At 41.9% G+C, this 23,005-nt stretch overlaps 5 protein-coding genes across 6 annotated transcripts in view; 3 read left to right on the forward strand and 2 right to left on the reverse strand.

The window, feature by feature from the left end:
• The first annotated feature begins 408 nt into the window (after positions 1-408).
• On the forward strand, positions 409-6,897 carry LOC129752068 (uncharacterized). Its single transcript, XM_055747863.1, has one exon. The coding sequence runs from the start codon at positions 409-411 to the stop codon at positions 6,895-6,897; it is 6,489 nt and encodes a 2,162-aa protein (XP_055603838.1).
• Positions 6,898-10,551: 3,654 nt separating this feature from the next.
• Positions 10,552-13,374, forward strand: LOC129752069 (uncharacterized). Its single transcript, XM_055747864.1, has one exon. The coding sequence runs from the start codon at positions 10,552-10,554 to the stop codon at positions 13,372-13,374; it is 2,823 nt and encodes a 940-aa protein (XP_055603839.1).
• A 2,671-nt stretch (positions 13,375-16,045) lies between these two features.
• LOC129755972 (uncharacterized) lies at positions 16,046-20,544 on the forward strand. 2 transcript variants are annotated; one of them, XM_055752707.1, is made up of 6 exons: positions 16,046-16,195; positions 18,648-18,809; positions 18,878-19,695; positions 19,765-19,866; positions 19,928-20,130; positions 20,190-20,544. In XM_055752707.1, exons 2-6 carry the CDS (start codon positions 18,663-18,665, stop codon positions 20,357-20,359), a joined length of 1,440 nt encoding a protein of 479 aa, XP_055608682.1. In that variant the 5' UTR covers positions 16,046-16,195; positions 18,648-18,662; the 3' UTR covers positions 20,360-20,544. The 2 variants fall into 2 exon arrangements, with proteins under 2 accessions (XP_055608682.1, XP_055608683.1); XM_055752708.1 differs by having other exon boundaries at positions 16,047-16,195; positions 18,896-19,695.
• LOC129755973 (uncharacterized) lies at positions 16,457-17,495 on the reverse strand. The gene is made up of 4 exons (XM_055752709.1): positions 17,060-17,495; positions 16,884-16,996; positions 16,722-16,815; positions 16,457-16,660 (listed from the first exon to the last, which is right to left on the reverse strand). The coding sequence occupies exons 1-4, from the start codon at positions 17,339-17,341 to the stop codon at positions 16,544-16,546; spliced, it is 606 nt and encodes a 201-aa protein (XP_055608684.1). The 5' UTR covers positions 17,342-17,495; the 3' UTR covers positions 16,457-16,543.
• The window catches only part of LOC129755971 (septin-7), a 126,298-nt gene continuing 123,773 nt past the window's right edge, over positions 20,481-23,005 (reverse strand). The window contains exons 12-14 of the transcript XR_008739361.1: positions 20,898-20,946; positions 20,687-20,824; positions 20,481-20,632 (exon numbers count right to left, since the gene is read on the reverse strand). The gene's annotated coding sequence lies outside the window, so the exon portion shown is untranslated. The remainder of the gene's footprint in view (positions 20,633-20,686; positions 20,825-20,897; positions 20,947-23,005) is intronic.

The following is a 23,005-nucleotide window of genomic DNA, read 5'->3' on the forward strand; positions in this document are numbered from 1 at the left end:
TGTTGAAACGGACAAGCTCAGTTGCAGGACAATAACTACGAACCGTCCAGTTTTAGATCAATCATCCACTATTTAAAATACTAAATTGTTTGCTACATAACAACGGAATTAGTTATACTAGGTATGAGTTGGTTTAAAACTTAATACTAAATTATTATAAAACCTAATTACATGTAGTTACAGCAAACAAACACACACAACAAACACACAACATAGAAGTTGTTCGGGCGTGAAAAGTTAATTTGCGCACTGAATTTGTAAGTTCCTATCAATTTATTAACATTAAATTTATAACAGTTCTAAAAGCCAAATATATTTACAGCTTGAAGCTGTCTTACTGCTGTCAAGACCGAGCGTTTTTCATTTCACTTTCGCCCGCAACAATCTTCAAGAAATTCATCATCAAAGATGGACAAAACACCTCTCCGAAAAGACGGCTTCGACTGTTCTGCCTGTAACCAGCCCAATTCGATTTGCGACTTGGTCCAGTGCGATCTGTGCCCAAGGTGGTGGCATCAATCGTGTGTAGGTGTTACCCCATCGGTGGAACGCAGACCCTGGATCTGTAAGTATTGCTCAAATGCTGGGAGCAGTCAATCATCCAGTACCACCACCAGTTCCCGGTCTCGCAGGCGGACGCTCCAATTGCAGCAGCTGGAAGAAAAGCGCGAACTGGACCGCAAAGCGAGAGAACTGAAAGCCAAACTGGATGAGATCGAAGCGGAGCAGCTCTACGTGGTGGAAAAGTACAAGGTTCTTCAGGCGGGAGGGTCTTCCGACGAAGAAGACGATGCCGGGTCTATTCTACACACACCGGACGTCAATCGAGTTAAAGATTGGGTCGTCACGCAAGAGAAAGGAGGAAATCAGCAGCAGCCACCAACGAGCAGCTCGATTCCCCCTGCTCCACAAAGCGCTCCTCATTTTACTACTCCTCGTAGGAATCTAGGAGCTTCTCCCAAGCGGCGCAGCTACGTTCAACCACCCAAACCCGGGCCATCAGGTTTAGGATGGCAAAATGGATCCAATCCAACAAATTGGGAAAACAACTGGAAATCGCTTTCGGTTGTCGGAGTTCATCAATGGGAATCTTTGCTGCTGCAGAAAAACGTCGTTCGGATGCAAGATCCGAAATTTCGACCGATAGATCATAATTCGGTTTCCGAATCGCCGGTTATTGATCGTACGGTCCAGGATTCTCATTCGTCGTTCCAAGTACGATCGGGACAAACACAGGGCGTTCCTAATGCTTTACCATCCGCCCCGATTCCGATGCGACGCACAATGATTCCAGTGCAAACCGTCCCGAATCCAGTGCAGTCTGAGACGGTTCAGCCTACAGTGGAAAACATCGAGCAGGCGAAACAGTATGGACATTCCAGGGTGCCGCGTGAGCTCGAGGCAGTGGTTCCCAATCCAAGCTCCCGAATGCCGAGCCGATCATCGATTCCCGAGCCCAATCCGAATAGTTTCAACAATCAACGGGGTCCTGATCCAGCAACCTTCCATCAACCGATGTCGGGTTCAGTGATGCCCAATCCTACAACCGAGTCTCAACAATCGAAAAACCATCCGGAGGTTTCACAACAACGACTGGTAAAACATCCTCCCTCTCACCAAGCTCAAGGTAAGACCGAACCATTACCCTCTTGCTTCGAACAATATATGCCACCAAATATTGCCCATCCGTCAATATATTCCCACAATGCTCCAATCAACATTGCCCCTGATAATTATGATCATGCAACTAATTATGCCCAAATTCCCACAAATTATGCTTCTCACAATTCTGGCCATAATAGAGACAGCAATATAGACCACCTCGCCCCCCTTATCACACAACTTGGCTTGGGTCCAAACGAACTTCCGGATTGCACCCACTTTCTTAACACCTATCAACCAACATCCTCTCAACTACTAGCTCGACAAGTGTTTCCTCGAGACCTTCCAACTTTCGATGGCAATCCCAATGATTGGCCGTTGTTTATCAGCAGTTTCACAAATTCTACCTTAGCTTGCGGCTATAGCCCAGTTGAGAACCTCGGTAGACTGCAACGTTGTTTAAAGGGTTCTGCCCTGGAATCTGTTCGCAGCCGACTTCACATTCCAGAATCGGTTCCTTTCATTATGGAAACACTCCGCTTTCTTTATGGGCGTCCAGAACTTCTCATCAATGCCCTACTGGACAAAGTGCGTTCCGTTCCCGCACCGAGAGCGGAGAAGCTTGCATCGTTTATCGATTTTGGGATTGCGGTTCAAAGCCTTTGCGGTTATTTGGAAGCCGCCAATCATCAAGCTCACCTGTCAAATCCGTCATTGTTGAATGAGTTGGTCAACCGTCTCCCTTCCGAATATCAATACAAGTGGGTGGAATATATTGAAAGTGAAGATCCAGTGGACCTGAAAACATTCGCACGGTTTGTATCCAGAATAGCGAAGACAGCGAGTTGTGTGGCCGTGTACCAGGGAGCAGTTCCGAGAGAGGATAAACCGAAGCCCAAACGTGGTTCGCTAAACGTGCACCTAGAGGCCGCTGAGGAGAATCAAACGCCGGTAGAAAAACTCTGCCCAGCCTGTTTTCAAAACCAGCATCCGCTCAAAGAGTGTAGTAAGTTTAAAGCGTTTAACGTCGACGAGCGGTGGGAATATGTGGAGCAACAAGAAGTCTGTCGCAACTGTTTGAACTATCATGGAAGGCGATCCTGTCGCATCAGCGGTAGGTGTGGGGTCAACGGTTGTACGTTCCGCCATCATCCGCTTCTACACTCTGGACGTACAAAAATCCCTTCAAATCCGCGGCAATCCGGTTCAGGCACAGAAGATACAAACAGAGCAACGACGAAGAACCCCGCTAGCTCCGCAGCACCGCCTACAACACCATCTGTTCCGGCCATACAAGCAAGTGGCAGTAGTTATATCCATCGTAGTCCGGAGCTGACTTTCTTGTTCAGGATTCTTCCGATCACCGTTTACGGGAACGAAAAGGCTGTGGATACTTTCGCTTTCGTCGACGAAGGGTCATCGATTACGCTAGTCGAAGACTCGTTGGTAAAAGAGCTCGGAGTAGAAGGTATTCCACAAGTTCTGTGCCTTCAATGGACAGGGGATATGACGCGCACCGAACACGATTCTAAGCTGGTCGAGTTAAAGGTTTCTGGTCCGAGCAAAAATAAAATACGCCTGAGTGATGCGCGTACGGTGAGCAACCTTGGCCTCGCCACCCAATCACTGGATTACGTCAGTTTGGTACGAGATTATCCACACTTAAAAGGACTTCCGATTGATAGCTACACCGATGCAATGCCCAGGATCCTGATTGGTGTCAACAACCTACATATGACCGTTCCGCTTCGGGTCAAGCAAGGTCGTGCGCACGAGCCTATGGCAGCGAAAACAAAGTTGGGTTGGTGTATCTATGGAGGCATGTCATCGGAGCACACACCGGTGCAGGTGAACTATCACGCGTGTAGCTGCTCGCAGGATGATTCTCTTCACAAGGTTGTGCGACAATATTTTGAGCTCGAAGATATGGGGATTCATGCCACTACCAAACTCGAATCGGATGCAGATACAAGAGCGCGTCAAATTTTGGAGGAATCGACACACAGGCAAGGAGAACGTTTCGAGACAGGTCTGCTGTGGAAATACGATCAGTTTGAATTCCCTGACAGCTATCCGATGGCCTTCAAACGATATGAATGCCTGGAGAAGAAGATGATTCGAAATCCGGAGTTACGGCAGAACCTTACGAAGCAGATGGAGAGCTACCAAGCCAAGGGCTACGCACACCGAATTACCGAGGCCGAATTAAGGAATTCGGACCCTAGACGAGTCTGGTACCTACCGCTAGGTGTAGTGGTAAACCCGAAGAAACCCGGGAAAGTGCGAATGATCTGGGATGCATCAGCGACAGTAGACGGTATTTCACTCAACACCATGCTGCTCAAAGGACCTGACGAGCTAGCTCCTCTTCCCTGGGTCCTTTTCCGCTTCCGCCAGTTCCCGGTGGCCGTTTCCGGGGACATCGCGGAAATGTTTCACCAAATCCGTATCAACAAACGCGATAGACAAGCGCAGAGATTTCTTTGGAAGCCGGAAGGAAGCAGTCAACCTGAAATCTACGTGATGGATGTCGCTACGTTCGGTTCAGCGTGTTCACCAGCGTCAGCGCAATACGTGAAAAACAGGAACGCCCAAGAATTCAAAAACACTAGTTCACGCGCGGTTGAAGGAATAATCAAAGGCCATTACGTTGACGACTATGCCGATAGTTTCATCACCATAGACGAGGCTGTGGAAGTAGCCACAGACATCAAATCGATACACGCTGCAGGCGGTTTCAATATCAGAGATTGGAGGTCAAACCACATAGCCGTTTTGGATGCTCTTGGTGAGAAAGATACCTCTGAACCCAAGCCTCTCAAACTAGAGACGAATTTAACTACCGAAAGGGTGCTCGGAATGCACTGGCTGCCACACGAAGACGTTTTAGGTTATTCTACAACCCTAGCACCGGAACTGCAAGAATTAGTGTCGTCGAAACGTAAACCAACGAAGCGTGAAGCACTGCGCTGCCTTATGTCGTTCTTCGATCCATTGGGATTGCTCGCAGCGTTCGTTCTACATGGGAAGATTCTACTCCAAGACGTTTGGCGCGCTGGAACTCAGTGGGATGAAGCCGTGGGAGACCAAGAATACGAGAAATGGTTGCGCTGGATTGAAGGATTTCCACTCATTGATGATCTGCAGATCCCTCGATGCTACTTCAACAACGTCGACTACGACGATGTACAACTTCACATCTTTGTGGATGCCAGCGAAGATGCTTGCGCTGCCGTTGGATACTTCCGTGTTCCAAATAATGCCGGGGGATACGCTTGTGCACTAGTTGCAGCGAAAACAAAAGTCGCTCCTTTGAAGCATTGGTCCATTCCACGCCTGGAGCTTCAAGCAGCTGTAATGGGTACCCGTTTGAGGAAATTCGTCGAAGAGGGGCACACTCTTTCCATAAAGCGATGCGTTCTGTGGTCAGACTCCAGTACTGTGTTGGCCTGGATACGCTCCGATCATCGGAGATATACACAATTCGTGGCATGCAGAGTAGGCGAAATCCTAACCAACTCCAGCATCTCGGAGTGGCGATGGATTCCATCGAAGCAAAACGTCGCCGACCTCGCCACCAAGTGGGGACAAGGCCCACCACTGACATCTCAAAACGCCTGGTTCTGTGGTCCAGCTTTCCTCAAAGAAGACGAGTACGAATGGCCGCAACCAAGGAAGCCGAACGACACCGAGGAGGAGTTGAAGACGGCACGCCAAATTTCCTGTCCCCACTCCGCCGTTGTAGCTCCAATTGTAGTCGTCGACGCCAGTAGGTTTAGCAAATGGGAGCGAATACTGCGAACTGTCGGATACGTGCATCGCTACATAAATCGCCGAGTCAACCAAAACGAATTGGTAGCAGCTGAAAACTCGTTGTTCTGGATGGCACAACAACAATCGTATCCTGCTGAAACATCCCTACTTCAACGAAGTCGACCAGAGAATTCAAGCCGGCAGCATCGTCTCCCAAGACACAGTCAACTTCACCATATAAACTCCTTCTTAGATGAAAATTCCGTTCTCAGAGTAGATAGCCGAGTTGGAGCAGCCAGAAACGTCGCAATGACAGTCCGATATCCAGTTATTCTTCCTCCGTCTCACAGAATCACGGAACTGATCATCGACTTCTATCATCGAAAATTTCTACATGCCAATTTCGAAACTGTGGTTAACGAACTTCGCCAATCCTTCCACATATCGAAAATAAGAACTACAGTTAAGAAAATTATTCGTCAATGCCAGAACTGTAAGGTATACAAATGCAAACCCCAGGTACCAATGATGGGCCCACTGCCCGAGGCTCGTTTAGCCTCATTCGTACGACCATTCAGCTACGTTGGCCTAGATTTGTTTGGTCCGATCTTGGTAAAGAGAGGAAGGAGCTCGGTGAAACGATGGGTGGCTCTATTTACCTGCTTAACGATCAGAGCCGTCCACGTCGAAGTAGTCCACAGCCTCACAACAGAATCCTGCATTATGAGCATCCGGCGCTTTGTTGTTCGCCGAGGCGCACCACTGGAAATCCATTCGGACAACGGAACCAATTTCCGTGGGGCTGACAACATCCTTCAACAACAAATAGGCCAGTTTCAGGAAGATTTGGCAGCAACCTTTACTAACACTCACACCAAGTGGATTTTCATACCTCCAGGAACGCCGCACATGGGTGGAAGCTGGGAGCGTATGGTACGCTCAGTTAAAACGGCCATGGAAAAAAGCTTGTGCGTAGGACGGAAGCTCGACGACGAAGCCCTGAATACGTTCGTGGTGGAAGCTGAAGGTGTTGTCAACTCGCGTCCTTTGACGTACCTACCACTGGATAGCGAGGAAGCTGAATCACTGACATCGAACCATTTCTTGCTTGGCAGCTCCAACGGCGTAAAACAACCGAGCAAGCAATTTGTGGATGAAGCTGTTGCTCTGAAGAACACCTGGAACCAAATAGAATCACAGTTGGACATGTTCTGGCGTCGTTGGGTCCGGGAGTATTTACCCACCTTGGCTCGTCGTACAAAGTGGTTCAACGAAGTCCAAGAGATTGGTGTGGGGAATCTAGTTGTGATCGTGAACGAATCTAAAAGAAATGGGTGGGTGCGAGGTCGGGTTCTGGAAGTCTTCCCCGGGACAGACGGGAGAGTTCGGCATGCAATAGTGCAAACAAACAAAGGGTTATCAAGGCAATCGGTCAGTAAATTAGCGGTGTTGAATGTTGAGCAAACTGGTGACTCTGAGCCAGATGCTGGCAATGGTCAGCGTCACGAGGGGGAGGATGTTAAGAACGGCAACACTGGATAAGTAAGGCGTCGCGGAGAAATGCAGTTCAGTGGCGAGTCATCTGACAGCTAATCCGACTAGGCGTATTTCTCCGTCTCTTTTCTCCACGTCATTCGGAACGGACCTGTCGTCGAGCATTACGAGTGCGAAATTGCAGTAATTTCAATTTAAATACTAAGTTTCTTGTGACACAATTGCGAAGATCTTAAAACTAATAGTACGGTTTGTTAGTACGGCGAAGTTCTGTTGAAACGGACAAGCTCAGTTGCAGGACAATAACTACGAACCGTCCAGTTTTAGATCAATCATCCACTATTTAAAATACTAAATTGTTTGCTACATAACAACGGAATTAGTTATACTAGGTATGAGTTGGTTTAAAACTTAATACTAAATTATTATAAAACCTAATTACATGTAGTTACAGCAAACAAACACACACAACAAACACACAACATAGAAGTTGTTCGGGCGTGAAAAGTTAATTTGCGCACTGAATTTGTAAGTTCCTATCAATTTATTAACATTAAATTTATAACAGTTCTAAAAGCCAAATATATTTACAGCTTGAAGCTGTCTTACTGCTGTCAAGACCGAGCGTTTTTCATTTCACTTTCGCCCGCAACAGACATTTTTGTCATTTTTGTTATTATTGTCATTTTTGTCATTTTTGTCCTTTTTGTCATTTTTGTCGTTTTTGTCATTTTTGTCATTTTTGTCATTTTTGTCATTTTTGCCATTTTTGTCATTTTTGTCATTTTTATCATGTTTGTCATTTTTGTCATTTTTGCCTTTTTTGTCATTTTTGTCATTTTTGTCATTTTTGTCATTTTTGTCATTTTTGTCATTTTTGTCTTTTTGTCATTTTTGTTATTTTTGTCATTTTTGTCATTTTTGTCATTTTTGTCATTTTTGTCATTTTTGTCATTTTTGTCATTTTTGTCATTTTTATCATTTTTATCATGTTTTTTATTTTTGTCATTTTTGTTATTTTTGCCTTTTTGTCATTTTGTCATTTTTGTCATTTTTATCATTTTTATCATGTTTGTCATTTTTGTCATTTTGGCCTTTTTTGTCAATTTTGTTATTTTTTTCATTTTTGTCATTTTTGTCATTTTTGTCATTTTTATCATGTTTGTCATTTTTGTCATTTTTGTCATTTTTGTCATTTTTGTCATTTTTGTCATTTTTGTCACTTTTATCTTTTTTGTCATTTTTGTCATTTTTTGTCATTTTTATCATTTTTGTCTTTTTTGTCATTTTTGTCACTTTTGTCATTTTTGTCATTTTTGTCATTTTTGTCATTTTTGTCATTTTTGTCATTTTTGTCATTTTTGTCATTTTTGTCATTTTTGTCATTTTTGTCATTTTTGTCATTTTTGTCATTTTTGTCATTTTTGTCAGTTTTGTCATTTTTGTCATTTTTGTCATTTTTGTCAGTTTTGTCATTTTTGTCATTTTTGTCATTTTTGTCATATTTGTCATTTTTGTCATTTTTGTCATTTTTGTCATTTTTGTCATTTTTGTCATTTTTGTCATTTTTGTCATTTTTGTTATTTTTGTCATTTTTGTCATTTTTGTCATTTTTGTCATTTCTGTCATTTTTATCATTTTTGTCATTTTTGTCATTTTTGTCATTTTTGTCATTTTTGTCATTTATGTCATTTTTATCATTTTTGTCATTTTTGTCATTTTTGTCATTTATGTCATTTATGTCATTTATGTCATTTTTATCAAGGGGGGTACATAGAAGGTGATACGGTCTCTCAAATTTCAGAATCAGCCATGTCGATTGCTTCGTTGCGTTTGTTTACATTTAATCCATAGAACAGTTGAGACCTGAGCATGCATTCTCTTTTTAGCACACTGCTAATTTGTAAACAAAGATAACGAGCATCACCCCACTTCACCGCCCACTCCACGCCTACTTACTTTAGAAGTCAGAGAACCTAGTAATTGAATGACCTTGATTTTTATCATTTTTGTCATTTTTGTAATTTCTGTCATTTTTGTCATTTTTGTCATTTTTGTCATTTCTGTCATTTCTGTCATTTTTGTCATTTTTGTCATTTTTATCATTTTTGTCATTTTTGTCATTTTTGTCATTTTTGTCATTGATCGGTACTACACCGATCAGGAATTCGGAATTGTTTTCTGTTTGTAATATGTGTCCTCTATGTTCACTTGACACTGTAATCAATTTGTTCGAAAACACCAATATCTGTCCATGTACCCTAAAATAGCATTAACTCTCTCGCAACATTAAACATAACGCCGAGAGAGTTCTCACACAATAGTATGTAAGCCATTTTAGTTAAGTTAGAATAGATTAGAACGTTAAACGAATCGCACGGAATTTTACTTCTACTATTATTAAACTCCATAGTTAAGTCCATGCAAGCGACTTTCAATACAAATTCCGAAATTGAGCCTAAGTAATTAGCAGCAATTATCGTGCATAGTGTGTGGTGCTTTTTCGCAAGCAGAACTCGAATAGTGCAAACGAAATCACTCCCCCAGCGGGTGGATCAGCTGTTGTGCCAGCGAAAGGTCGGCGACTTACCTTATTCTTGCTGCTGGTGGATGCCGTCGACTGGAGACGGAAAGAAATTCCCCGAAATCCGAACCCCCCCATCGGCCGAGCCCGAACATTTGGTCCTTCGAAGCCGGATTCGAGGACAGGAACACATCAGGTCCAGCAGAGGAATCAGCATTCGCCATCTTCCGAGCGCCATAGCAGTTGTGGTTTGTAGAAATCCACACCCAAGGTAGGCCAACTTGTGATTTTCACACCGCGGACAAACTATTACGGCCCAATTAATCACTTGGCCAACGGATAATTTTGTAAATTGGGCGCAAAAAATTAACCGAAACCGCAATTATAGCCAAACAGTCGGTTAAAGAATTCGTAGAATCAAAACAAACGAGAAACTTTTACAGTGTCGTTCAAATGTTTTGAAACACAGTGCAGCGCAAAAGTTTTGCAACAAGGAAAAATTAAATAACTTTTTCAACCAACTTGCATTTTTGTGGCCAAAAGTCAGTTCAAGGCGCAAGTGCAAGTGCATTTAGGGTGGTGCACTCTACAGTGTCGTTCAAAAATATATCGACACTTGAAAAATTAAAAGTTTTTGAACAAATTGAAATTTACTTCCAGTGGACACTGAGACACTGAAGCATTGCTTAAGCCTAGTCCACACTAGGCAACTTGGACTGCGATTTCGGTTGCTGAGACTTGTTTTTGTTTACATTTGATGAGATACTCGTCTCAAGTCTCCCGACTAGTATGGGAGACATTCAGCAACCAAGATGTAAACATAAACAAGTCTCAGCAACCGAAATCGCATTTCAAGTTGCCGAGTGTGGACTAGGCTTTAGACGCATTTGGGCAAGTGGCAAGACAACAGTACCGTACAAAAGTAAAGCAACACTTTAAAAATTGGATTTTTTGAAAAATTCAAAATCGCTTTACCTGTTAATTTTGAGGCGATTGTAGCATTGCTGGGTGGCGTTAATACAAGTTGCTGACAACAGTACCGTCCAAAAGGATAGCAACTCGAATAAAATAAGAATACTTTGAAGATTTTTATTTGCAAATCGCATCCGAAAAGTCAATCGTTGGTGGCATTTACGGTCGTTTTGGTGTTTTAAGTGTGATTTGAGTGGTGTTGAGTGATGGCTAGCAAGGCGGAGAAAAAGTTAGCTGCGGACCTTCTGACGAGACGACGAGCGTGTGCCGAGCGAGATGTGGTGGAGAAGTTCATCTCGGACTACACCTATGAACGGGATTGCTGCCAGGTTTCGGTACGTTTGGAGACTCTTAACAAATGCAACGAGTTGTTTTTGAACGTGCAGAACGACATCGAGATGGGTGACATCGAAGAACGGTTCGAGGCGCATTTGGAGTTCCGGGCGGATTTCGAGGATCGGTTTTGCAAAGCGAAAGGTTTTTTGCTGTCAAAGCTGGAAAGCAGGGAGCATCTTCTGAGTTCGACGATCATGCACGCATCGACTTCTCATAGCATGTCTTCCAGTTTCCATCATCGGCTGCCTAAAATCGATCTACCGAAGTTTAGCGGGGATGAATCGCGATGGATATCATTTCGCGACAATTTCATTTCGATGATCCACTGCAACGAGGACATACCGATCGTCAACAAGCTGCAGTACCTGTTGCAGTCGCTGGAGGGAGAGGCAAGAAAACCGTTCGAGTCTGTGGATATTCAAGCCGATAACTATGCGTCGACGTGGGACGCATTGAAAAAGCGCTACGACAACAAGCGATTCCTAAGAAAGGAGCTGTTTCGAGGCCTGTACAACCTTCCACCGATCCAGCATGAGTCAGCACAAGACCTCAACACACTGGTTGATGATTTCCAGCGACACGTTAAGGCACTGGGGAAATTGGGTGAACCTATCGAGCATTGGGACACTCCACTCATCTTTATCCTGACGAATAAGTTAGATTCGGCGACAATTCGTGCATGGGAGCAAGATACTCGACAGAAGGATGAGGTGAAATACGACGAGCTCATCGAGTTTCTTATCCACCAGGTCCGGATGTTGAAATCCGTGGACAGCGATCTCCAGCATCGTTCCTCAGTGCCCACCGTTTCCAAGGTGGCCGGACAAATCCCGAAGAAACCAGTTCCCATCCGATCTGTCGTGAACACAGCTACGTCCGAAACTCAATCCAGTACTTCGCCATGCCACTGTTGTTTGAGAACACATCCACTTCACCAATGTCCAGCATTTTCGAATCTGTCAAGCTCCCAACGGCGAGAGCTTGTCACACAGCACAGCCTTTGCTGGAATTGCTTCCGTACAAATCACCAGGCAAGATCCTGCAAATCCAAATTTCTTTGCCGGATTTGCCAAGCGAAGCATCACACTATGTTGCACGACCAAGCAGCACCACCGAATGAGTTCTCACCCGAAAGATCACAGCTCCCACAAGTGAATCCAGGTCCGAGCGGTTCACTCAACCCACCAACGATAAATCTATCCGTGCATTCAAATTCGACGGTTCTATTGGAGACAGTTGCGCTGTTAGTTGTCGACCGATACGGCAGAAAGATTCCAGCACGAGCTCTTCTAGATTCCGCAGCAATGTCCAACTTTATCACCAGGAAGCTGGCGAACGAACTCGCCACCCAACAAACTCCCGTGGACATCGCAGTTGCCGGAATTGGAGAGTCAGTCAAACGCATCAGAAAAAGGTTAGCTGCCAAAATCGTATCCAGGAACAGCGACTTCTCCACCACACTCGATTTCCTCGTCATGAAGAAGCCAACCTCCCATCTTCCCACATCCCCGATCGATACAACTGCCTGGAAAATGCCACAGGTTCCATTGGCGGATCCTCAGTTCAACGTTCCAGCAACAATCGACATGATCATCGGTGGAGAATGTTACCATGACTTCCACACGGGCGTACGCCACTCTCTTGGTAATAATTCTCCGTTTTTGGTGGACACCCTCTTCGGCTGGACAGTTTCTGGCAAAGTTGATTCCAGCTCCACCACCGCACCGCGAGCGTGCTTCCTCTCCACCGTTGATCAAACCCGAGAAACGATCCCTGGGGAGTTCCGGCCAATGGAAACCCCCGATGGGAGTCAGAAAACAGAATTTCAACCCTCCACCACTCAAATCCACAAAGAAGGATGCTCCGCCCGCCATTCCCGGCCCAATAATCCAAAAACCACCCTTGGAGATTCTCGAACGAAAGCCACACATCGAAACTCCACCAGAAATACACACCACAAAATCCCTGGAAGTCACGCTCAACCCGGAAAAAGGCACCACATTGATCCTGTTGACGACAAACCACACTGCTATCTGCCACATCACCCGGTGCTCAAGGAAGCCAGCAAAACCACCAAAGAACGCGTGGTATTCGACGCATCCTGTGAGCCCAATTCAGGGTACGCGCTCAACGATACGCTGCTCGTCGGTCCCGTCGCTCAACAAAGTCTGCTGTCCAACACGCCTCCAAACGCCGCTAAGGTCAACGACGAAGGAGAAGACGCTGCCTGTGGAGCCTGCTGCTACGTTGTCCCTTTGGCCAAACAGCCGTCTGTAGTTATGCGCAGCCGTCTGGAGCTATGCGCACCTATTCTGACAGAGGTATCGTTCCGTCAATGGTTAAAGCCGCCACCACATCGTTGGAGAACTGTTGCTGCTAAACGTTTAACTGCTATCCAGAAGGATACTGATGGGCTCAGTAGGAGACGCGTTCCGGAAGTGCACATCGCAGCTAGCGAACTGTCCAGGAATCTACATTCCTCCAACTTCCCCGAAAACCCTAGTTGGTATTACGACCACGCATGGCAATCCTCATCCTTGGAAAGCTGGCCTTATTCCACCACCTCGCTGCCATTCGGTCGCTGTACAAGGCTTCATCTAGGTCGAGATGGAGTCATTCAGCCAGCCATCCGAGATTGTCATCTTACTCACCGCCAGCAGTCAACAGTTCAACGCGACAACCCCGACAACTAGAAAGCTACAAAGACCGGTAGAGCACGCCGAACGTGCTCAACGCGCTAATGGAGCGCTAACAGGTGATTAGCGTTCCTATCATTCCATCCATATCGTTCGATCTACCGGGTCTTTGTTGCTTACAGTTCCCTAGACGTCCTATTGTACCCCGCCATCATCGAGATCCTTCTACAAAGACCGGCAGAGCACGCCGAATGTGACTCACTGCGCATGTCGAGCGCTAATAGGTGATTAGCGTTCCAAACTGTCACATTTTCTCGTTCGATCTACCGGTTCTTTGTCGATTGCAGATTCTTTCCTATATTATTTCTATATCGTCACCGAGCATTCATCGCCATGCACCGAGCCACGTCAGAAGCCGAATCTTCTAAGACCGATTCGCTTCGTTTACCAGCGAGATCGCCCACATACATCCACATGGTAGCAGAATCTTCAAAGATCGGTAGAGCACGCCGAACGTTGCTCAACGCGCTAATGGGGCGCTAACAGGTGATTAGCGTTCCTATAACCTTACCCTACGCCGTTCGGTCTACCGGGTCTCTTTTGTATTCACAGATTCTGCACCAGTGCCGAAGCAGATTCCTCGATGTGCGACGTGCCAGCTGTGTCTTGATCCAACCGCCGTGTCTCCTGGTCCACCCGTGTACCCTGCCCAACCGTGTCGCATGGTCCAACCGACTGAAGAGGCCGCAATCAATTGGTCCGAAATTCGTTGAAACAGCAGTTTCAAGGTGGCCGGAATGATCGGTACTACACCGATCAGGAATTCGGAATTGTTTTCTGTTTGTAATATGTGTCCTCTATGTTCACTTGACACTGTAATCAATTTGTTCGAAAACACCAATATCTGTCCATGTACCCTAAAATAGCATTAACTCTCTCGCAACATTAAACATAACGCCGAGAGAGTTCTCACACAATAGTATGTAAGCCATTTTAGTTAAGTTAGAATAGATTAGAACGTTAAACGAATCGCACGGAATTTTACTTCTACTATTATTAAACTCCATAGTTAAGTCCATGCAAGCGACTTTCAATACAAATTCCGAAATTGAGCCTAAGTAATTAGCAGCAATTATCGTGCATAGTGTGTGGTGCTTTTTCGCAAGCAGAACTCGAATAGTGCAAACGAAATCACTCCCCCAGCGGGTGGATCAGCTGTTGTGCCAGCGAAAGGTCGGCGACTTACCTTATTCTTGCTGCTGGTGGATGCCGTCGACTGGAGACGGAAAGAAATTCCCCGAAATCCGAACCCCCCCATCGGCCGAGCCCGAACAGTCATTTTTGTCATTTTTGTCATTTTTGTCATTTTTGTCATTTTTGTCATTTTTGTCATTTTTGTCATTTTTTGTCAATTTTGTCATTTCTATCATTTCTGTCATTTCTGTCATTTTTGTCATTTTTGTCATTTTTGTCATTTTTGTCATTTTTGTCATTTTTGTCATTTTTGTCATTTTTGTCATTTTTGTCATTTTTGTCATTTTTGTCATTTTTGTCATTTTTGTCATTTTTGTCATTTTTGTCATTTTTGTCATTTTTGTCATTTTTGTCATTTTTGTCATTTTTGTCATTTTTGTCATTTTTGTCATTTTTGTCATTTTTGTCATTTTTGTCATTTTTGTCATTTTTGTCATTTTTGTCATTTTTGTCATTTTTTTCATTTTTGTCATTTTTGTCATTTTTGTCATTTTTGTCATTTTTGTCATTCTTGTCATTTTTGTCATTTTTGTCATTTTTGTCATTTTTGTTATTTTTGTCATTTTTGTCATTTTTGTAATTTTTGTAATTTTTATCATTTTTGTCATTTTTGTCATTTTTGCCATTTTTGTCATTATTGTCATTTTTGTCATTTTTATCATTTTTGTCATTTTTGTCATTTTTTGTCATTTTTTTCATTATTGTCATTATTGTCATTGTTGTCATTTTTGTCATTTTCGCCATTTTTGTCATTTTTGTCATTTTTGTCATTTTTTTCATTTTTGTCATTTTTGTCATTTTTGTCATTTTTGTCATTTTTGTCATTTTTGTCATTTTTGTCATTTTTGTCATTTTTGTCATTTTTTTCATTTTTGTCATATTTGTCATTTTTGTCATTTTTGTCATTGTTGTCATTTTTGTCATTTTTGTCATTTTTGTCATTTTTGTCATTTTTTTCACTTTTTGTCATTTTTGTTATTTTTGTAATTTTTGTCATTAGTGTCATTAGTGTCATTTTTGTCATTTTTGTCATTATTGTCAGTTTTGTCAGTTTTGTCATTTTTGTCATTTTTGTCATTATTGTCATAATTGTCGTTTTTGTCATTTTTATCATTTTTGTCATTTTTGTCATTTTTGTCATTTTTGCCATTTTTGTCATTTTTTTTTCATTTTTGTCTTTTTTGTCGTTTTTGTCATTTTTATCATTCTTGTCATTTTTGTTATTTTGTTAATTTTTGTCATTTTGTCATTTTTGTCATTTTTTATTCTCTGGTATTAGAAAAACAACTTTAAAATATAAATCTTTAAATTTATTTTTCTATCATTTTATTTGAAACGACTCATACCTTTAGGCTTTTAGGAGCAATCCTTAACATAGGCACAAATAAAATCATTGGTGCGGATGCCCTCATGGCAAAACAAAGCAGTCGCGCGGGACATTTTTGTCAGGATGCGTGTTTTGTAACCTCCTGTAACCCGCATATGTTTTGATATCTTTTCCTAGCGCAGCTCGCACGAAAAGCGCCTTTTCCAGTTTCAAAATTCACAAAATTAATTTCAAACAAACGGAAACGTGTTTAATTTTGTTCCGTAAACTAAGTAAGTGAGTTTCGTTGGAAAATAGGTAAGTTATTCAATTCAAATCATCAAGGTAATCTGGTGGCCACATATTTAATGTTTTAAACCTATGTAAATATTTGAACTTCTATCTTTTTTTAAAGCTGATGCCGTAATGTAATGCGCAGTTTATAGCATAAAGACCCAAACCAAAAATTTTTCAACTGATTTACTTATTTATCCTAATTCTGTCAGAATGTTCTAGAATTCTCTACGCTTAATAAAATAATGAAACGAGCAGGATGTTTACAGATACACCTTTTATTTACTTTGTTAATTATTTTTTAAATTTATTTTAACTCTCGAACGTCTACACAAATTGTTATCCTTATTTTACATTTTTGCTTAATTTTTTCTAAACTTGCAATTCCTTAATTTCAATTTCTATATTTGTTCTGGCAGCTTTCTCGAATTTATCGTTGAAATCCTTCGTCGCGTAAATGAATGGTATTCTGTTGAACGTTTGCAGTATCTGTAAAAAAAAAAATGATTTTTTTTATATAAAACATTGGTTTTATACTTTGGAATCTTACCTTTAGTCGCATTTTATTGTAGGCATCTGAGTCTAGCGAATTGTACTCCTCTCTTAGACACTTCGTGTAGTTCTTGTATTCATCCGAAGGATAGCTGTTGTTACATAAAAATATATATGTATTTCATTACTTTTTTAAACTATGACTCATTAATTATCTTACCCCAGGATTAGTAAATCCAGGTCTTGGAAAAATAGGACATCATCTTCAGAAATATCAGCGCTATCTACGGTCTCATCTCCGAGAAGTTTAAGAACATTATTTATGAGGGCTTTCTAAAAATAATTAGAAATCGTGATTAAAAAAAATCAGCTTTTAACATTCCCACAAGGACTCACATTATCGACATTCGATTCGGCTAGGAACTCCTTGAGGGCATCACAGTTTTTCTTGGAACAATCCTTCCCCGCCTCAAAGTGATAGTACTGAAAGAGGGCGGCCAACTGTAGACAAACACTGGCTCCGGACAGATGTTCTGCCTTCTTTCCGAGCATCTGCTCTTCGTTGTGATAACGCCTGCCCGATTGCGTATATTGGTCCTTGAGCTTACTCAACCATTTATCGGCCACCGATTGTTCCACTTCCAGGGCCGTGGTGATGTTTTGCCATATCGGATCCATCTATACAGGTTCTGATTTCGGTGCGAAAACTACCTTCGAAACACCTACCTTTTGTTTCGTTATGAAAATTGGAAAAACAAATGCCCGAATTGAATGTGGGTGAACAATGATAATGGGTACCTACTTCTTCGGCAAAAGATAATGACGATGAGAATGTGTCAGGCAGGACATCATCTGAAGGGTGCGAATGGCACATGCGCAGTATCAAACGAAAAGCTGCTTCAGAATCGAACTGCGAATTCGAATCGAACATTCAATTTCAAAATAATGAACAAGGGGTCGATCTAATTAGCTACACATCATCAGCTTTTTTTGCTTTTTTTTTAGAAATTCTTGATAAATCTGATCTGAATAAGACATTTTAAATTAAAAATCAATCTAAATTTCCAAGCTAAAGTTCTCAAATCTTTGTTCTCAAATTTGAATTCTAAATTTTAATGATTAACAGAATTCTTAAATAGAATAAAAAATCTACAAAACTGTGTCCAGATCATCAAGACACGAATGTCACAAAGATGATAAAGTGTCTAAAATACACAAAAACAAAAAAAGAATTCCTAAATCTAAACTTCCAAATCGCAATTCGAAAACCCAAAATCTATATGCAACAATTCCACTGTTCAAATCCCACTTCCAAACTAGGTATTCTAAAATCTAAGATCTCAAATATAAATTAATTCTCAAATCAAATTAAAAAAGTTTTATTTATATGGTTTAACTCTCAGTTCAGGATTTACTCGGAATTCTCAAGTCTCAGTTCTTGAATCTGAATTATCAAATCTTAATTCTCAATACGGAGTTAAGAAACAGATTTGTCAAAAAAAAAAAAAATCCCAAATCGAAATTTTGAAGTTGAATTTTTGAATCTGAACACTACAATCCGAATCCTCGAATTGGGATTCTCAAATATGTGTTCCCAAATTTGAATTCTCAATTCGTAGTCCTAAAATCTGAATTTTGGAATTTGGAATTCTCATTTCGGAATCCTCAAATTTTCTCTCGATTTTCTGATCTGAATTCTATAATCGGAACTGTAATTTTAAAATTCAGCGATCTGAATCTGAATCTTAAATCTGAATCTAAATCTGAAATCTGAATATTAAATCTGAATCGAAAATCAAAATCTAAATCTGAAACCTAATTCTTAATCCGCAATCTGAATCTGAAATCTTGAATTTGACATTGAAAATATGAAATCATGAAATCTGAATTTTAAATCTTGAATCTGAATCTGTACTCTGATTCTGGAATCCGAATTTCGCTTCTGTATATACGTATTTCTAATATCTTGCTGTGCTCTTTTCAGGAACAATTTTAAGAGATGGCACGTAATAAGAAAGTCCGGAAAAGTGTGGGCATTCGAGGTTCCGCTCGTAAAACCGGGAGCCGGATATTGGCGAAACCTAAGCCGAACGATCATCTAGATAACACGCGACGCAAACGTCGATCCAGCCAAACTTTCAAAAAGGTTAGCGCTTTGACGCAATTCGAATTCTTCTTTCTCAAATTCGAATAAAGACATTAAAATGCTTAAAGATTTTTTCCAATTTTCAGATTCACCAACAAAATCTTCTACGAAAAGAAATTTTGAAGGAGCAACAAAAACACGGGAAAGAAAACAACAAAAGGTTACCCATGGATATGATCTTGTACCCACCGATTCCGCCTCCTCCGGCTCCCAAAAGACAGGATTTAACTAAACCATCCACCTCAGCGACATCAACCAGACCAAGCAAATCACGAACTCCCAAAAGAAACAAGCCAATGCGGCTACTGAGCGACACACCGATCGTGATTGATTCCGAAGATGAGCACATCCCGGAAGCTAAAGAATCGGCACCGCTTTTCTACGTGGACACCTCGAGTGGTTTCAACGACCGGGAGGTCCCAAAGTACACCAGCATCATCGACGAGCCGGACGACGACGAGAAGAATCCAAACGTCGCGGAAAGTGTTCTCGAAGAGGGAGAAATCAAGAGTGAAGACGAGACTGATGTGATGAATGCACGCCTTACGAATAGTGAGGAAATCAACATATTGGATAGCGATGACGAAGAATCCGTGCCAAAACATTCTGTACCTCTACCTTTGAAAGTGGGTCCCAATTCTGGGGACGAATCAGTTATTTTCTGTTTCGAGGAAGTGATCGACGTTGATGCCCAAAATGATCGTTTCGGTGCTTGCGATTACATCCCCATAGGGTACGATGTAGATGTTGGAAGGAGGAAGGGAAAGAAGCGCAGCCGAAAGGATAAAATTAAACTTAATTCGAGTGATGAAAAAACATTAGAAAATAATGTTGCCTCGAGCTCGAAGCGAATGGTTATCATCGATGGAAACAATGTTGCCTTTGCGTGAGTATCACGGAACTTGAATAAAATATTTTATCCTAATCAAATGATTGTATAAACTTTTACCTACAGCCACACCTGCGGACAACAGTTTTCAGTAAAGGGTCTCAAAATTTGTATAGATTATATCAAAAAGATGGGACACGAGGTCAAAGCCGTTGTTCCACAGTTTAGGTAACTTTTCTCATTCTTACGTATTACTCAATTGCTTAGAATCAGTTTGAATCAATTTCAGGCTAAAGAAAGACAAAAGTACCGATCAGAAGCTGCTGGAGGAACTGTACAAAAGTGGTGATGTGCTGCTCGCTCCGAGTAAGAACCTTCCCGGCCAGTGGTCCTCGTCCTACGACGATCGATTGATCATTTCGGTGGCGGAAAAGTTCGACGCCGTTATAATCTCCAACGATAACTTTCGGGATCTTCTAGCGGAAAGCGATTGTACGTTAATTTTCTATAGCATAAGACACCCTTAACTTAAATTTCATAAATTTTCGCAGCCTGGAAGAAGATAATCGAAACGCGAGTGATCGGCTATACCTGGGTGCTGGATGCCTTCTTCCTGCCGGATGATCCGTACGGTCGACACGGACCGAAGCTGAAGGATTTGCTCGAACCAAAGCAAAAAGACGGCAGCAGCCCCAAACAGAGCACGGGCGGCGCATCGTAGGAATTTCTTTCGATTTGGCAAGTTTTTTCCTATATTTCGTTTTACCAGTAGCAATAACAGTTTTTTTCGTTATAAATTTAAAGCAAAAAAAAGCAATGTTTTGTTATGTTTGTTGGATACAATACGTTAAAAACTACGATGAATGTGTAACAAAGGATGACCTTACGTTTAATGGTGTACATGAATATTCGATTGATTGATTGATTTATCACAGCCTTGATTGTGTTGTGGTTCATGTTGGTTTCGTTACGTCTTCGTACGATGGGGGTAAATCTACGGGAAAAAACTATTACTATTAAAGAAATTATAATTATAACGGATACAAACCTGTGCTTGGTGGGCGATCATTGGCCGATACATTTCGACTTATTGCTGGTCGCCCAGTATTGGGCCCCGATGAAGGAACTTGCTGCGGTTGAGAATTTGTGGGTATGGTATACACTAAGGCCGGACCCGTAGCTGGACCTAGAAAAAGGAATCGTTTTATTCCTTGCGATCAACTATGATCTGTTCTGTTTAAAAACAAGTGTTGATTTACCTCTTGTTTGAAGAATACGGTTCCGATTATATCTTCTATCAAATGTGTACTGTAAACAAAAAAAGAAATCGTGTAAATTATAACACCTATTTTTAAAATATTACTTCACTTGAAAAAAAAAAAATTAAATGTTTCCTAGATATTTTATTTAGAACGTTAAAAATTGGTTTAGTCATAGTACCATCAAATCACCATTTATAGACCACGTATATAAGGCGGCATCCCTAAATTACGTGTAACTCAAAAATACATTCCTTTCGTCCTGTTTGTCACAAATCACAAGCTGCGACGTACCTACCTATGGAAATTACATAACGCTGAAAAATACACTCTCTCCTCTCCCTTCCTTTCCTATTTTAGAAATATTAACTTTCGGAGAATAACTTTGGCAATCTAATATGAGAATGATTTATCCTGATTTTTGTTTTGAAAAGGTCGTGAATTTGGAAAAAAATGTTTCTGATTGACTTTCGAAGTACACGGCGACAAAACTACTGAAGGATATGCTAGAAGTCATTTTGAGGAAAACTCTAGAGAACATTTGTCGCCACCGACATAAACACCTCGGTAAAGTCTACCAATGTCTTGTAACTTGAGGCAAGGTTTGAGCCTTTATTTGATAAAGACGTGTTTAGCTCGTTCAACAATGGTCTCAAATTTCACCCAGCTTCATTGAATCACCAGAGCAGGTCATTCTTCGCTCGACTGTTGAGCAGCTTAGTGACCCAGCACCCGAAGCGCAACTATCATCGAGCCAACTGGTCTGAATTCCAGCGTCAAGTCGAAGCCAATGTCAACATCGACCAGCCCTTGGAACTTCGAGAAGATGTGGAGCACGCGCTGGAATCACTCCAGCAAGCCATCATGGTAGCGCGCCTCAGGACAGTACCGGCTGAGCGAGTTGAGTTGAGTACCTCTCTCCAAATCGATAACACCACTAAACATCTTATCCGATTAAGAAACATCTACCGGCGCCAGTACCAACGTTCTGGTGACCGTAATAAAAAGCTTATGTCGAAAAATTTAACTAGGGTTATCCAAGAGAGGATTGAAGACATTAGGAATAGAAATTTCCAGCAAAAACTAAGACAAATCCCCCCTACTCGAAACCATTCTGGAAGTTAACTAAAATCCTCCAAAAGTTATCTAAACTAGTGCCTCCTTTAGTATCGTCGGGGGTTTCAGGTGCTGACAGTCTTTTAATATCTCCCCCGGAGAAAGTGAATGTGTTGGGTCAGCAGTTTGTGTCGTCTCACAATTTAGGGCAAAACATCATCAGTCCACATGAAACGGCTGTTAGTGAGGGTGTTGCCTTGATTGAAAGATCAAGCTGTGTGGTACCTTTTGAGTCGCAAATTACAGCGGATGAGTTAATGGCTTTTATGAAAGCGACGAAGAATATGAAGGCCCCTGGCTTCGACAATACTTTTAACATAGAACTCAAGCACCTCAATAGTAGTACATATGATTTTATAGCCAAAATATTTAATCGGTGCTTGGAATTAAGCTACTTTCGCTCTTTGTGGAAATTAGCTAAAAATATCCCAGTATTAAAACCGGGGAAGGATCCTTCTATTCCCAAGAGCTATCGCCTTATCAGCTTACTCTCTTCCCTATCTAAACTTTTTGAAAAAATCAGTCCAAAGCCGTATATTGTCATTTGCCGACACAAACAATATATTTCTTGAAGAGCAGTTTGGTTTTCGAAAGGGAAAGTCTACAATCCATCAACTCACTCGAGTTCACAATATCATACAGCGAAATCGGTTTGTTTCCAAAACGACAGGTATGGCACTCCTAGACATCGAAAAGGCGTTTGACAACGTATGGCACGATGGTTTGGTGTTCAAGCTGCAGCGATTCAATTTTCCAATGTATCTTGTTAAGATCATTAAAAACTATCTCACTGGTCGAGAGTTTCAAGTCTACCTAAATGGTGCATGTTCCGAACCATACTCCATCGTGGCCGGTGTTCCCCAAGGAAGTATCCTGGGACCGGTTTTGTACAGTATCTACACAGCTGACATCCCACCACTCCCTGGCGGAGGTATATTGTCTCAGTTTGCTGATAACACAGCAATTATGTACAAGGGTCGTATTATCCGAAC

Source organism: Uranotaenia lowii, chromosome 3 (assembly GCF_029784155.1).
Source record: "Uranotaenia lowii strain MFRU-FL chromosome 3, ASM2978415v1, whole genome shotgun sequence".
Taxonomy (NCBI): Eukaryota; Metazoa; Arthropoda; class Insecta; order Diptera; family Culicidae; genus Uranotaenia; species Uranotaenia lowii.